The following is a 15,934-nucleotide window of genomic DNA, read 5'->3' on the forward strand; positions in this document are numbered from 1 at the left end:
AAACCTGTTTTATAATATAAAAGACATGAAAATCTCACTTTTTACAATATTGGACCTTTTAAAGAGGGAAGGTCAATTGTACAGCCTTGTTTCCATGCAGACTTCAACAGTGTGTTGCTAAGCAACTGTTGGTTCCTCACAGTTAGCTAAACCAACACACTACACGACCCTTTCCATGTCAGAGAAAATAACATATTTCTGAATGATTTCTGTTTATTTTCTTCACATTAAAGCTGTTATATTTACCCAAAACTAGTAAAATTCTGTTACCCACATAATGGTAATGAAAATGTGGGATCTGTTACACACACACCTCTGATTTCTGTTTTTTATTTTTATGCATTTAAATCCATCAGAGTCAATCACCCTGATTATGTGTAGTGTTTCTTATTTTGACCACTAAGTGGGGCAGTTGTACAGTCATGTAGATGGTGATCTGCTAATAAGGTCACAACCTGTCTCCACCTGTCTATTTTCTTCCCCACAGGTGAACAGGTTCTGTCTGTTAGGATTAATAAATGACCTGTTGATCACTCTGGATATTAAAATTAATGATTCTCTGCTGGTGAAGGTCACTGGCTCAAGTGAGTTTGTGCAGAGATAAAAACATACAACAGAAGTTATAAAAAAACAGATAAGAAAAAGAGACAAAACAGAAGTTGACAAAACAACAATATCATCTTTTAAAGACTTCTTGAAATTCTGTTTTATATTAAATATTTTCTGAGAATGATCAATTTTTCTCTATTTCCTCTTTCTTATTTTCTTTCTAATTATTTACTGTTATCTTTGTTTTTTACCAGTGATTTTATTGTTTTATTTTGTTTTACTTTCATCTATTTTACTTTTTTGTCTTCACATTCATCCTGTTGTTAATCTTTTGTTTATTTATTCTTGGAAACCATCTTTTTTATGTTGATATATAAAGTTACCATTATCTAGATTTTATCACAAAACCTTAAACACATACTGTACAACAACAAGTTAGGGGGCTTAAGTTATGGTGTTGTTGTGGATAACATTATAATATAAGCTTTTGTTCACCTTTTTATGTAGAAACATTCAGCTATCACTATGGGATATCATAAAATAAATGTGTAATGTGTTTGTTTTTTTATTGTGACTTTGAAGTGTTTGCGCTGTTATAAATGTTTTCCTTGCTGATGAATCATAGTGGGTAAACATTAATCAGATGACGGCATTAATAGCGTGATAATTCTGCAGACCTGAGGTGTAAAAAAATCAGTGTGTGTGTTTGTTTGTATAATGAATCAAGTTTGGTGCTATAAAAGGACTTTGAGCAATCGTGTGCTCACTTTCTATGTTGCCTCCCACAAGTTGCACAATATTCTCAGTCAGATCTGACGCTGTTGCTTTCCTGTTTTGTCTGTTCAGTAACTTTATTCAACTCTCTCAAAAGTTAATACTGTATTTAGTAGTGCCCACGCATGCAGGCACAGATAACCAGAAGTGAGAAGTGTGTGTGCTTTTAAATTAAGGCACAATGAAATATACCTGAAATAATGTAGAACGGATGCCAAATAGAACAGAAACACATAGAAATGAGGACATAAACACATTAACCGATGCATAGTATGTGTAACACACAGACCCAGATTAAACCTACATTACCACTCATGCCAAAATATGATGCAGCTAAAAAAAAAACACACACACGAACACATGTGCATCAAAGTGTTGAGCTGCTGCTCACATGTACATTAACGATATTGTTACCTGCTGAGGTAATAATCTAATATCTGAATTCTTATTTGGAAGTGAAAAGTGGTGGAAGAAGTATTAAGATCTTTTAATTTTGTAAAAGTAACCATTTAAATATACTCCATTACAAGTAAAAGTCCTGCATTCAAAAGTATTATCAGCAAAATCAGTAAGTTAAAGTTCCCAAATGGCCTCTTAGTGTTACCTATATTATTATCACTGATGCATTAGTAATTGATTGAACTTTATATATTGTTTTTAATCTGCAAAAACTTCAATCTTTTTAACATTTCTGTCAGTATTTGAGTCCTAAAAACCTTATTTTGTAGTGCAATAAGAATATTCAAACCTTTTTAAAAAAAAATATGAATACAAATGTTCTAGAAATGAAAGAAAGAGGCGGGTTGAGGCACCGGAATTAAGAAAAAGTAGATTTTTAGAAAATTCAAGTTGATTTTCAAGTTGAAATATTTCTTTATTTTATAAAAAATAGAAGTAGTAGAAGAATGGCTATTCTTTTCTGTTCCTTCCCTGATTATGACATACTGTAGGCTGAAATGTGATTGTATCTTTGTCTGTCTAGTCTGGCTTTCTTGTGGTGGTTAAAAAAATATTTTTATTTTTATTTTTTCATTATTTTTTATTTTATTTTATGCTTGTTTTTTTGTATGTGGGGTTGGTATGTTTGAGTCTGTTACCTTTTTGTTTGTGATGAAAATTAAAAAAAAGAAGTAGTAGAAGAAAAATGCTCTAAACAGTATTAAGTACAGTACTTCAGTAAATGTATTTTGTTACTTGCAATAGCTGTACTGTTGTGTTTATGATGCCACATGCACTTTATCTCAGTTATGTTAAGCAATAACGGCTCTCATGTTAATGGACCATGTAGATCAATAATCTACCTCTAATCTCAGCAGAGTTCACTCAGGTGAAGTGATTTTTGATAACATGCAACATTTTCATGCTGGTCTCTGAATGTTGTTTCTGTTTTGCACACACGTTTAATGGCTCATCCAAAAGAACATGGAAATGTTTTGACAGTTGTATGATTTATTAACATGTTTTCTATGTACACAAACACAAACGCACACACACACACACACATAACCCGACAGTCTTTAACGTCAGCCTCTCTGTTTACAGGATCAGTCGGGAAACAGCTTGGCACGCAGGGTGACAGTTTTAGAAGGCAAATGTTGAACAAGGAGGGTCAGAGCAACATTCGTCTGAGTGAATTTAAGACCATTCAATAAGAAATTAAAGCTGTATTTCCCAGTTAGCGCATTTGGTTTCATTGAAAAGCATCTGCTACAGTATTCTCTGAATTTAAAACTTTGAACAAAACCAACAGAAGTTTTTTTAAGGAGGTAAATAGGAACAGGTTATGTACAAACAAGTACAACAAATATATAAATGAGATAATAAAAGATGTATAAGTGTGTCACCCATCACTGCCAACGCCGAGCACCATCAATCATCAACTTCATTTCCAAGACAGAGAGACACTTCATGGTTCACACTGATATAATAATCATATTACTACAGTACATAATCCTACTGCAAAGCTGCTACTGTATATTTACACATGTTGCATACAGTATTTTCAAAACAACTAACTGTTTTTGCATGAAACAAAACTAATCAATATCACTATCTGCTATAATATCTACAAGCTAAAATAATCTTTTCCCAGTTTTAATACAGAAAACCACAGTTCACAGAATAAACACTGTGTACACTGCAGTGTAGTTGACATGTTAAAAAGGTACTACTACTATTAAAGTACAATAAAAACTTCCATAACTGACAGCCTGTTTCACACCAGTTGCATTACTCAGCGTGTTGTATTTTATATTACTATTACTATTAATAGCTGATTCTTGTCTTTGTTTCTTTGGTCAAATATTCTGGCCTTTTATGATAAAAAATATATTGGACGTGATTATATTTTTTAATTATCACCTCAGGTGTGAAAGCTACTTCTGAATGCTGACAATGACCCCGATGAAGACCTCTGTCGCAATGCGTTGGTCATTGGACTTTTGTACTTTTTTGAGATCATATTCCACTCATGCAATGAGCCCTTCACAAGATTGAATATGGGATTGCACAGCAGCAGCAACTTCATTAATTATTCATATTTTCCTTATAATTACATTATTTTCCCTCTGCTCAGAGCAAACTCCATGGCAGTGGACCACACTCACACCTCCTCCAGCTGCACCTGCGGTCACCAAAATTGCAAAAGCTTGATGGTCATTCCCATTTGCGTTTGCATCTGCGCCCTATTTCAGGAAAATAAAGTCCTAAATCCGGATGTAGACGGGAAGACCACTTTGTGTTGTTTTTTTCATTTTTAAACAGACACAATATGATAATAATCTGTTTATAAAATAAATATAAAACACACTCTTCATTCCATTACAAATGAATGGAATAAAGAGAACTTGCACTGCACCTTAAAGGTGCTAAATACGATATTGGGAGCATTTCTATTGCCTCTGCACGGCTCTCAACATGGCGACAGCTGAGCGCTAACATTGAAAACAACAGTTGTGTCTAGAAGGTAATCCTCAAATTGCAAATAACTCTCGCGAGACTCACCGCCCGACGACCTATCCTAACCATAACTATCTCGCGAGAGTTGCGCAATTTGTGTGTTACCTTCTAGACCCGACCGAAAACAACAGCAACACTGCTGACAGAGCTAACAGTGTTAACCTGGGGGGGGGGGGGGGGGGGGGGGGGGGGGGGGGACTGGAGGATGGGATGCTACACTTCTGCGTTATCAGCTGTAACCGCCATACGAGAGCAGTGCAGAGCGCCGGCCGTGAGCTTGACAGTGGGGCACACTTAGATGCAAGAACATGCACTAAAAGCATGCACGGCCGGCCCGGCTATGTCAACAAAACACGAAGAATAGAGCACCTTTAAAGATGTTCCTACTTCTTGCAAGCCTTGTATATTTGGTAGCGCGTTCATGTTGATCCTCGCTATCTCACTAAGAACAGACCTGGGACTTCCAGGCAAAAAAAAGCTTTGCATATTCTAACCTTAATTGTCTCCATTGTAGGTGTGATCCCTCTCTGCTACACATGAGGAGCTTTTATTTTCATGGGATTCAAAAGAGGTGTGATCACTCCTTTAAATCAATCACAAAGTTCAAACATTTGAACGATTAACTCCTGCCTCACAGAAAGCTGTCGTCAGTGGCGACGAAGGAGAACCCATTGAAGGCGTTGTTGGCGCTGCTGCTGGCGTTGAACTCTGGGGTTCGACTCACCGAGTTAGGAACCATTTCTCTGGTGAACTCTGGATCAATGTGCTGCGTGTCGGCCGGGCCTCTCTGAAAGATGAAACAATCTATGTGACTGATAATGCGTGATGAAAATAATGGATGAGGTGACACAAGACAGGCAGCCTGAAGCAACTCACCACATTCGGGTTGTAAGGAGGAGTGATTCTCTTGTGGTCAAGGTCGTCCCAGTTGATTGGAGAGAAAAACACGTGGTTCTTTATTTCTAACTGTAAATAAAAGAAAGAATAGTTGTACACGTTTAATGTATATAGTTATGCTGGCATTTTCCATTCCTCCTATTAAGAATTCAGACACATTTATGAGGACAAACTGGCGCTCCAATAGAGATTTGTGCAATTATTATGCTGTTTTAAACTATGAGAAAGAAAGAATGAAGGTGATGTCATCTTGGTAAATTTTCTCAGAGGGACTGGGTGCAGATCTGTTCTCACAAAAGGTCCAAACCCCTTTAAAGAAGGATAGTCCTTTGATCATCCTTCGTCTAAGACTGGGCTTATTTCTTGTCTGGGAAACCATCTGTTTTAATGTGTAGCAACAAATGAAAGACACACTCACAAAGTCGGCGATGGCCCCGAGGCGTCTGTGCTGGTCCTTCTGCAGGAGACCCACCAGCAGAGAGGAGACGGCATCAGACTTCCCTGGAGGCAGGGACAGCGGCGCGTGAAGGATCCCATCGTACATTTCACCGACGTCACGGCTGTAGAACGGAGGCTGAAGCGGAGGGATGGGTACAAACATCATTAGTATTAAATGATACAATGCAATTTAACATACCGTATATATATATATATACTGTATATACTGTATACTGTAGGGGATAACGTACAAAGCAGCCACACACAAACACACATACCAGGCTGTAGATCATCTCATAGAGCACTGCTCCCAGACACCACCAGTCCACTGTCCTGTCATATGCTTCCTTACGGAGAACCTCTGGCGCCAAGTACTGCAGACAGAGAGACAGACAGAAACAAAGGCCATGGGCAAATCCTTTTTCTACAAGTGTCTTTTCTAACAAGGATTCAGTAAAAAAATGTAATGTTAATATGTATATGTTTTACTCACTTCTGGAGTCCCACAGAAGGTCGAGGTGGTTCCCTCCGGCTCTACACCTTCTTTACACAGCCCAAAATCTGTCAGCACCACATGACCCTGAACACAACCATCCACAAGCAGGAACTTATATTTACATTTTCAGTTAAACAAGTATAAACACAACGATTCTTAGTTTCAGGTGATTATACACTAATGAAAACATAGTTATGAATATTATATTCCATTTCTGCTAATAGATCCCCCAAAATGTTACACACTGTTCCTTTAAATTGATTGCAATAAAGACGAAAACATATGGAGGAGTTGAAGTTTGTGTGGAATTTGACTCACCTGAGAGTCTAAGAGAATATTCTCTGGCTTCAGATCTCTGTAACGGACAAGAACGAGCAGATTAACCTGATGGAAATTCCCTGTTTTGTATTTTTACAACAAGAGCCTCTACGGTGTGGGTGTAACAGATAATGATTCAGGCCAACTCAGAAGGCTATATTAATAAATGTCTGTCGGTTCTGACCTGTAAACGATGTTGAGAGAGTGAAGATATCCGATGGCGCTCGCTACCTCGGCTGTGTAGAACCTCGCTCTGGGCTCTGAGAAACACCTCTCTCTCTGCAGGTGGAAGAACAACTACAGAAAAAGAGAGAAAGAGAGAGAAAGATTAGAAGTAGTAGTACAGTTTAGTACAGTTATACAGATACCCAAATGAGACTATAAGTGAGAACATTAGTAGCATCTCTCTGATGATAGCAGTACTGCCACTAACAACGTTTCTTAAAATAAAGATCCTGTTGCTTCCTGTCTATCAGGATGTTACTAATTGATCCGTGTCCAGTCAAAGCCGTTTGTGTCATAAACCAGGAAATATAACTATATGACACACTCACATTATAAAGTCTACAAGGTGTTGATAATGGCTTTTATTATAGGAAACATCTACTATCTGAAAATTAACATGATGACTGGTACCAAGATTCAGCTAAGTTAAAAAAATGACTCCAATTTTCCACCACAACAGCCAGCATATCACCTTTAACTTTATGGCATTAAAAAAACACACCCTATTTCCTCAAATAAAAACCAGTAATCAATTAAACACCGGGCCTCTGATAATGGCCGGGGGCGTGGTCGACACAAATAAAATAAAGGCCGGCTCCAAAATTAAAGCCGGGGAAAAAATAAGTGTAGATAAACTCCTGGTGCTCCTGGTGGTCAGATAATGTGCATGCCAGTTAATAAATAAATAATGTACATTTCTAACGTTTAAATTCAATAAATTCAACAATATAACAGTAATCATGCTATTTTCAACACTTTGTTGATCTGGATTAATGTACTCATTTGTATGTGTGTCTCAGCTTACTGTAGTTTGTAGTAACGTACAAGTACAAGTGCTAGAGGACTTGAACAGTTACAAGAAGTGTTGAGTTTGTATTAACAGCGTAATGTAGTAATTTTAACAGGGCAAAAAGGAACGAGGCATCGTACTAAAATATGACCAATTATATCAAACAAAGGGACTTAGAAATAAAAGCCTGCATCCAATACAAGCTTGCTTCAAATAAAAGCCTGTTATTTTCTGTTGAGGTAAATAAAGTCCCCTGTTTTTATTTGAGGAAATACGGTAATCTGTTTTCATTGTTTTCTTTTGGAAACGATGATATTAACTCCACGCCAAAGTGCATTTCTGACCATGTCCAATGAAAAGAAAGTATTCTACGTTCATGTATGCATGAAGTTAGTTTAAGACACGTACCTCTCCCCCATTCACATAGTCGAGGACAAAGTAGAGCTTCTCTGGGGTCTGGAAGGAGTAGTGGAGCCGAACCAGAAAGGGATGTTTCAGACTCTTCAGCAGCACATTTCTCTCTGCCATGATGTTCTTTTGCTAAAGAGAGAAGACGTCAGATCGAGACGGTGATGACGACATTAAATAAAAAAAAACACAAATACACCAAATCATACAGAAAACACATTTCTCTAAACAAAACCACTCAGTACTCAAGGGTATTTATTAATGTTTGTGGGGCACAGCTCAATTTATTTTCGCTGTTCAGTAGAAGTATGCAGTAGATATAATCAGTTGATTGAATGTCTACAGTTTAAAATGTTTATTTCTATCTTTATTTCTTGCTTTAAAAAAACAATTAATATCAATATTATATATAATTTTATATAATTTTCTCCAGAAATTGTTGCCTTTTCTAGCTTAATATCTTCAAATAATAATACTAATGTTAATAATAATAATAACAGCAATAATGTTAATATTAATAGTAACAATAATATCACAATATCAAAAATATGGAGGTTCCACACTGCATAAAAGCTTTTTGCACAATTTATTACTTACTTAATTTCATTGTTCAATAATGTTTTTTTTTATACTTAATTCTTGATTTACAGGTAACATGTATCACAAAAGTCTCACAACTACTGGATTGAAAATAATTAACTGGGTTTCAGAGTTTAAATGTGTAATAATTGTGTAAAAACTGTTTCAGAGTCTTTTCCTGTCTGAGGGAAAAAACAATCCTAGTTAATGAGGGAAAGGTCACCATATTCACCTGTTTTTTAGGACTTAGACGTCAGATGTATACATTTAAGTTTAAAGTTACAGAAAGACTAAAAGAGAAGAATAAAACAGACGAATCACTTATTTTCTAACAAACAATCAACACTTCCTCTTCAGCAGGAGGAAACGAGTGAAAGGAGGACAAAGATTGTTTGATCAGATATTCTCGTGGTGTTGTCAGACAAACACAGAAGTGGCTCAGTTGATTTTCTGGGAGTTGTAAAAGCTGTCCTTGTACAGAACAAGCTGTAGATTAGATAAGATTCAGATTGCGTTGCCGTGTCAAAACACTGTTTACTAATAACACATACACTTTCACACACTTTCCTCTTGGCTCATTGAGCAATTTTTCCACCTTCATGTAATTTAGTCTGGCACATCATAGTACTGTGTGTAATTAAAATTAGGTCAGCTTAATCACTTAAGACATAACATACATATATTATAGTTGATAAATTTAAAGGCAGCATTATGGTCTTATTTTTTTAATATTTTGCTCTGAAGGAATTTGAATTAAAACCGGCGTGCCTCCCGTTACAAAAAATAAGTACACCTCCAAGATTATTTTATGAAGCATACTTAAATAAAGTTCAAGTAAATTTCCCCGAAGTATACCTTATGTAGTAAGTATACTAATATCAACGTACTAGTAGTATACTAGTAGTGTACTCATTTGATAATTCATGGGACTAAATTGGCCCATTTTTTAGTTTATAAAAGTATACTTTTAAGTCTACTTTACGTGTAAGAAACTTTGAGTACACAACTAGTTTATATCTAAGTTGTATTTTGTACTGCAACTATACTATGATCTGTACTACAAGTGAATAGGTATACTGTTAGTTTATAGTTATATACTTGTAGCCCACTTTTTAGTTTATGAAAGTACACTTTGTATACTTTAGCTTACAGTACTTGGCCAATGATTTATGTATTACATAAAGAGACTTGCTCCTTTTGCTATTTAATTTGATGTTTTGTGATGATAAAATTTAAAAAAAAAAAATTCTCACATGCCTCCGCGGTGAACGGAGAATCCAAAAATGTAGAAAATTCTTGATGAATTGAAGTAAATTCATATCAAAAAATTTCGTTTACGAACTCTCACACACTTTAATAGGCTACTCTATCAAAAAGAAAGCCCAACTACAAGCCAAGTATACCTTTCTGTAGGCCTATCAGGCAAGAATACTTAATTATACCTTTCTTAATTATATCTCCATAAAAACATTAAGAACAAGTATAAGCCAAGTATACTTAGACTTTTCCGTATACTTGCCTGTATAAGCTTAGTATGCTTAGACGTGTTTGTATACTTGTCTGTATAAGCTAAGTATACTTAGACTGTTCCGTATACTCTTCTGTATAAGCTAAGTACATATACCTAGACTTTTCTGTATACTTGTCTGTATAAGCTAAGTATACTTAAGTATATCTCTGATAAGTACATAAAAACTAAACTGAAAGTATACTCTCTTATTTTAAGTTTAAAATAAGTATACTAATAGCACACTTGAATAAACTTCTATTTGGTAAGGGTCTCCTTTATCATTTTTAAGATAGAGGTTTCAAGCATTACGTTTGGTTTGTGTTAGGCTGGGTTCATAAAGGACATAGGGGACTAGAAAGAAATGATGAAGCCAGAAAGGATCAGCTGGACAAGCAGCTTTAACATCAGAAACCCACCTCTTTCTTCTTGAGGATGACTTTCTTCTGCAGCACTTTGACAGCGTAGAATTTGCTGTCGGCTTTGAGCTTGGCGAGCAGCACCTGCATGGAGGTTTGTTTGTCAGTGCTTTGTTTAGTAAACAGACGGCGCCGCCATCTCGACACGCCGCTGTCACGACATTTACATCAAACCCCTCTGAGAACACAACACAGATACGTGATCGGTGGAAACAGATGAGACTGAGTAATCTGAGAAGTGTGTTGATACAAGATCTCTCATCGACCTGTGGCTAACAAAAACCTTATTGACATTTTTATGTAGAAGTAAAATCCTGCCGACAAAGGAAAGTAAACACATTAAGAGTTTATTGTATTCTTTATGTGAAACACGCCTCTGGTGCCGTTTTATTTTCTAGTATTTTGCTGTTCCATTGACTGGATGATGTTCAGGTTAACTGTAAAGTTAATGATTCATGAAGCAGGCAGCACATTTTGATCAGACAGTCGTCAGCAGGTAGACTCTCTCTGGCCTGTCTGCAATGTCAGCAACAGCTCACTATCTCTCTTTCTCTCTCTCTCGTCTGGCTAAAAAGGTCAGAATAATTTAAAGTAGCTGGTGCTAATTGAGAGTATCACTCTTAATCTCCACTCTCCCTGCTGGTGGATATGTGACATCACTGAGTTGCAATAAGGAAACTGCCGAAAGAAAATCACAAGATATATTCCACAATAAATAGATAGATAGATAGATAAATAAGTGATTGTTTCAGAGTTACCTTTCCAAAGGTCCCTTTGCCAATGACAGCCAAGAAGTCAAAGTCAGTAGGCCTGGCACTGAAACAACACCGACGGTAGTCCATTAAATGTTTGACAAAATTACATAATAACCTCTGAAGCACTATGTTTGTAATCGCTTACAAATGGTAGGAAAGCTACCGGCAGAAAACAAACAGTACTTTGTTCCCTCTCAACAGTGGCCTTTCTCTTTAGGAATCTGCGTTTTCATACATAAAATACAGAATAAATGCAACAAAAGTGCCCTCTTGGGTGCCCCTTTGGTAGATAGAACATGATAAAGTGCCCTCTTGGGTGCCCTTCCAGTGGAGAAAACATAATAATGTGCCCGAATGGTTGCCCTCAAATAGAGAAAACGTGATAAAGTGCCCTCTTGGTTGCCCTTCCAGTGGAGAAAACATGATAATGTGCCCACTTGGGTGCCCTTAAATGGAGAAAATGTGGTAAAGTGCCCTCTTGGGTGCCCCTATGGTAGATAGAACATGATAAAGTGCCCTCTTGGGTGCCCTTCCAGTGGAGAAAACATAATAATGTGCCCGAATGGTTGCCCTCAAATAGAGAAAACGTGATAAAGTGCCCTCTTGGTTGCCCTTCCAGTGGAGAAAACATGATAATGTGCCCACTTGGGTGCCCTTAAATGGAGAAAATGTGGTAAAGTGCCCTCTTGGGTGCCCCTATGGTAGATAGAACATGATAAAGTGCCCTCTTGGGTGCCCTTCCAGTGGAGAAAACATGATAATGTGCCCACTTGGGTGGCCTTAAATGGAGAAAATGTGGTAAAGTGCCCTCTTGGGTGCCCTTCTAGTGGAGAAAATGGAGAAACTATAAACACATGCTGGTTAGTGAGAGCAGAGCTACTGACTGTGGGTTGGCTGAAGGTCCCAGGTTGACGTCATCATGAGGAGAGGAGGATGGTGACCGCAGCTGGAGGACAAATAAACACAAAACAAGTCAACAAAAGAAAGAAGACTACACTTTGCATTCATTTGTCTTCATTCACTTGCACCATCACTCAAAATTAGGGCTGTCAATTGATTAAAAATTGTCTATTTAATCACGATTAATCACATGATTGTCAAACATTGGCACCATAAGGGATAGAATATTCAGCCTGAAGATAAAAACACACGAGGATCTGAGTCACATCGTATTGCATGAGTTCAGATGAAAAGATCCCACTGTTATGCGTTTGATATTTAATGTATGGAGGAATTCGTTTTTTTGCTTGGGATCTGCTCAAAGACATTTGTTCAACAAAAATAGAGTTAAAGCTGCACAGGCTGCAGGCAGATGCCCTGTCACATGGCTCACAATGAAATAAGGCAAACATAAAATACACTCACATTACAGTTGGCCATGGCCATTATCCATTCCACTCCCACTGATCCAGCATCAGAGTCTGACAGACCTGTGAGAGGAGACGTTGAGGGTCATGAGGTCAGCAGCTGAGCAGGATGTAACTGAAGTACATTTATTCAAGTACTCTACTTAAATACAGATTTTAGGTACTTGTGCTTTACTTGAGTATTTTCTTTTCATGCAACTAGTCTATTAACTTATTATCAATTAATTGACAGAAAATGTGATGATGTTGCTGCTTTTGTACCTAAATCTATGTTATGATATAAATATATAATAGTACAGTATAACAGTCAAAGGGGACATGTTTCTGCATCGAGTACTTTTAATACTTTAGGTCCATTTTCCTGATTATACTTACGTACTTTTACTTAAGAAACATTTTGTGCAGGACTTTTACTTGTAGCAGAGTATTACTGCAGTGTGGTTTCAGCACTTTTACTAAAGGATCTGAATACTTCCTCGACCACTACACAGATAAGATTTCTTCTCATGAGCCCGGACTCAGTGTGTGTGTGTGTGTGTGTGTGTGTGTGTGTGTGTGTATGTGTATGTGTGTCCTAATCTCCTGCTGATCTCAGTGTGACAACCTGAGGATCCAGAGGAGCTGGTAGTTCTGGTTTATAATGAAAAACAGAAACACAAAGAGGGACATTGTGTATATATTCTGTGTTTGTGTTTGTAGGGACTGTATCAGTGAGCACGTTTACATGGTAAATATTGTTGTCTCATATCTGTCAAAACATACGAGATGACAAAGGTCTCACACACACACACATATAGAAATGAAAAAAACAAAATCCCAATTATTCCAGTTTATTCTTCCCTCAGGAGCTCCTGTTTATCTATAAAGATGCTGGAGGAGCCAAATTTGACATTTAAGTTTGCCAACAATGTTTCTATCAGATTGTATTCACTGTGATTTTATAGAAGTTGTGATTCCCAGACTAAACGGTGACCAAATTAGCAGTGTTGTATCTACTGAAAAACACTCATACTAATGAGATTAGAAGTTTAATAACTATCTGGAGAACTTTCAATGTCAAAATAGCAGATTTATAAAAAATATATAAGAATCTTAAGTTTGAATTTAGGGGCCAAAAAGCACGATTTAACACTGACTGAGCCCCATTCTGGACTTAACTAGGGCTGCGACTAACGATTATTTTCATAGTCGATTAATCTGTTGATTATTTTCTTGATTAATTGATTAGTTGTTTGGTTTATAAAATGTCAGAAAATGGTGAAAAATCAGTGTTTCCCAAAGCCATAGATGATGTCCTCAAATGTTTTGTCCACAACTCAAAGATATTCAGTACGCTGTCTGAGATCATCTAGTTTGCTGCTTCTTGCTCTTCTCAGGTCCAATTTTGTGACTAGAGGTGATCAGGCTTTTACTGTCGGGGCTCCCAAACTCTGCAACGCACTTCTTGTAGAGATACGATCATCTAAATCTGTTTCCACTTTTAAAAAACTTTTTGGATAGCATTCTTATAAGGTCCCAGTATTATATGTCTGTATATGTACATGCGTTTCAATGTGCATATATGTGGTGAAGCATGCATACAGAGCATGTGTGTGTATATATATACATATGTTTGTGTATGCATGCATATTTATACACATTTATGTGTATATATATATATATATTTGTTTTTATCACCTTGTTCTACCACTTTACTACTTTATTAGTATTTATATGTTCTGTGATGTTATGTTTTAAGAGAATTTACAGAATTTAAACAGTTTACTTTATTCATCTGATTTTATTGTCTTGTAAAGCACTTTGTAACATCTGTTTTGAAAAGTGCTATATAAATATAAATATGATTATTATTATTGTTATTATTATTATTATTATTATTATAGAGAATACTCCCATTAATTAAGTCATCACAGTCTGCAGTGCAACATTTATATTATTTGAGATTGTCCATTTTACCAAGTTGTATTCATTTTTATGGCAGTTTTCCCACATTAATATCTACATGAAGAAAATATGTGATTGACATATTGAACAGGAAACAGGGCAAAGATGTAATTCAATCAACAATGTGAATAGAAAAAACTAAACATTCTCAGTTTTTCTGCAAGATAAAAAAATGAAATCCACCTCCTGAATAGACTGGAGTCAATATTAATCAATCAATTAATTATTAATCTGAGACGTCATTATCATCTTCCAAAAGCAAATAAAGCTGCCATTTTTTGCCAACAACACTCAAGGAAAACATCCGGAGGTTTATTCCTCAGAAGGAGGAAACTCTGAATCACCAAATCAACTCTAAAAATCTGTCAAAGTGCATCAAATAAAACAACTTTTCTTTAACAAACTTGAAACCTCAACAGAAACCCCCCCACCTCCCCCCAGATCATTTTGACTTTTTCAGGATTATTCTACAAGTATACCCACAATAAATATTGCAGGAGATAGATACAACAAATTAAATATAAACTCATTATTTAGTTAACTATTAAGGTTTTTTACTAAAGAAAAAGGAAAAAAATGTAATTACTTATTAAATAAGTTGGTGATCTGAATAAGCAGAATCAAAGACCAGCCTGAACTCTGAATGGACTGATAGTGTTATCACAACAGATCAATAACCTGAGGTCATTAAAGGCTGAACTCAATAAGTATTTTATCTGTTTTACCAAATGTAAAAATTATATTAATATTAGCACCACAATACGAGCAAGTTTATTAGCTGAACAAGGACAAAACAATGCAGATTAAGGAGAAAATTGAGAATTTACAAATGTCTTGGCTCATGTTTTATCCCCCAAAATATAAAATAATTTAGCAGTAAACAGGAGCTGTGCAGATAATCCTGGTCATCAGAGTGAGATGAGTGCAGGTAGCTCACCCGTGTGCAGGTAGAGATGAGTGCAGGTAGCTCACCTGTGTGCAGGTAGAGGAGGTCAGACTGCTCTGAGGACGCAGGAGACTCTGAACAGGCAGACAGCTGGTGGAGCTGCAGCTGATCTGAGGTCAGTTTTTAGTTTAATAGTTTCAGGTCATGAAGGAAGGTCGACTTCAACAGAGAGAGTGAATCATTGATGAAAAGTTACTGAGCTTTAAAATGAGGCGGAGCGACGTTTCAACATGTGTGTGTGTGTCTGGAGAATGAGAGGCTGCAGGTTGGCTGTCTAGACTTCAAAATAATATCACTTCCGGATTCTGCTTTTCGCTTTCAAAATAAGACAATAGCCTTTAATCAAATTCTTTATTTATAGATGTATTTAAAGTTTAAGCCCCATATCAACAGATGGAAGAATTAACTCAATATATTATCATTATTATTATTATTATTATTATTATTATTATTATTATTGATTGTTTTGATTATTGATTATTATGAAATGTTTTCTTTTCTTTTGTTTTATGTGTTATTTGTGTACTGTATCAACACTTATTGAAATTTTCACTACTGAAATAA

The 15,934-nt window shown here is 36.3% G+C and overlaps 1 protein-coding gene across 2 annotated transcripts; it reads right to left on the reverse strand.

Moving 5' to 3' along the window:
• Positions 1 to 4,055: 4,055 nt before the first annotated feature.
• Positions 4,056 to 15,601, reverse strand: sgk2a (serum/glucocorticoid regulated kinase 2a). 2 transcript variants are annotated; one of them, XM_074644768.1, is made up of 15 exons: positions 15,500 to 15,601; positions 15,397 to 15,424; positions 12,479 to 12,543; positions 11,998 to 12,059; positions 11,117 to 11,174; positions 10,359 to 10,442; positions 7,854 to 7,985; positions 6,615 to 6,727; positions 6,431 to 6,467; positions 6,110 to 6,196; positions 5,895 to 5,990; positions 5,597 to 5,752; positions 5,158 to 5,247; positions 4,481 to 5,068; positions 4,056 to 4,310 (listed from the first exon to the last, which is right to left on the reverse strand). In XM_074644768.1, exons 3-14 carry the CDS (start codon positions 12,497 to 12,499, stop codon positions 4,913 to 4,915), a joined length of 1,092 nt encoding a protein of 363 aa, XP_074500869.1. In that variant the 5' UTR covers positions 12,500 to 12,543; positions 15,397 to 15,424; positions 15,500 to 15,601; the 3' UTR covers positions 4,056 to 4,310; positions 4,481 to 4,912. The 2 variants fall into 2 exon arrangements, with proteins under 2 accessions (XP_074500869.1, XP_074500868.1); XM_074644767.1 differs by having other exon boundaries at positions 15,362 to 15,424; positions 15,500 to 15,519.
• Between the last annotated feature and the right edge of the window lie 333 nt (positions 15,602 to 15,934).

This window comes from Sebastes fasciatus, chromosome 8 (assembly GCF_043250625.1).
Source record: "Sebastes fasciatus isolate fSebFas1 chromosome 8, fSebFas1.pri, whole genome shotgun sequence".
NCBI classification, from domain to species: Eukaryota; Metazoa; Chordata; class Actinopteri; order Perciformes; family Sebastidae; genus Sebastes; species Sebastes fasciatus.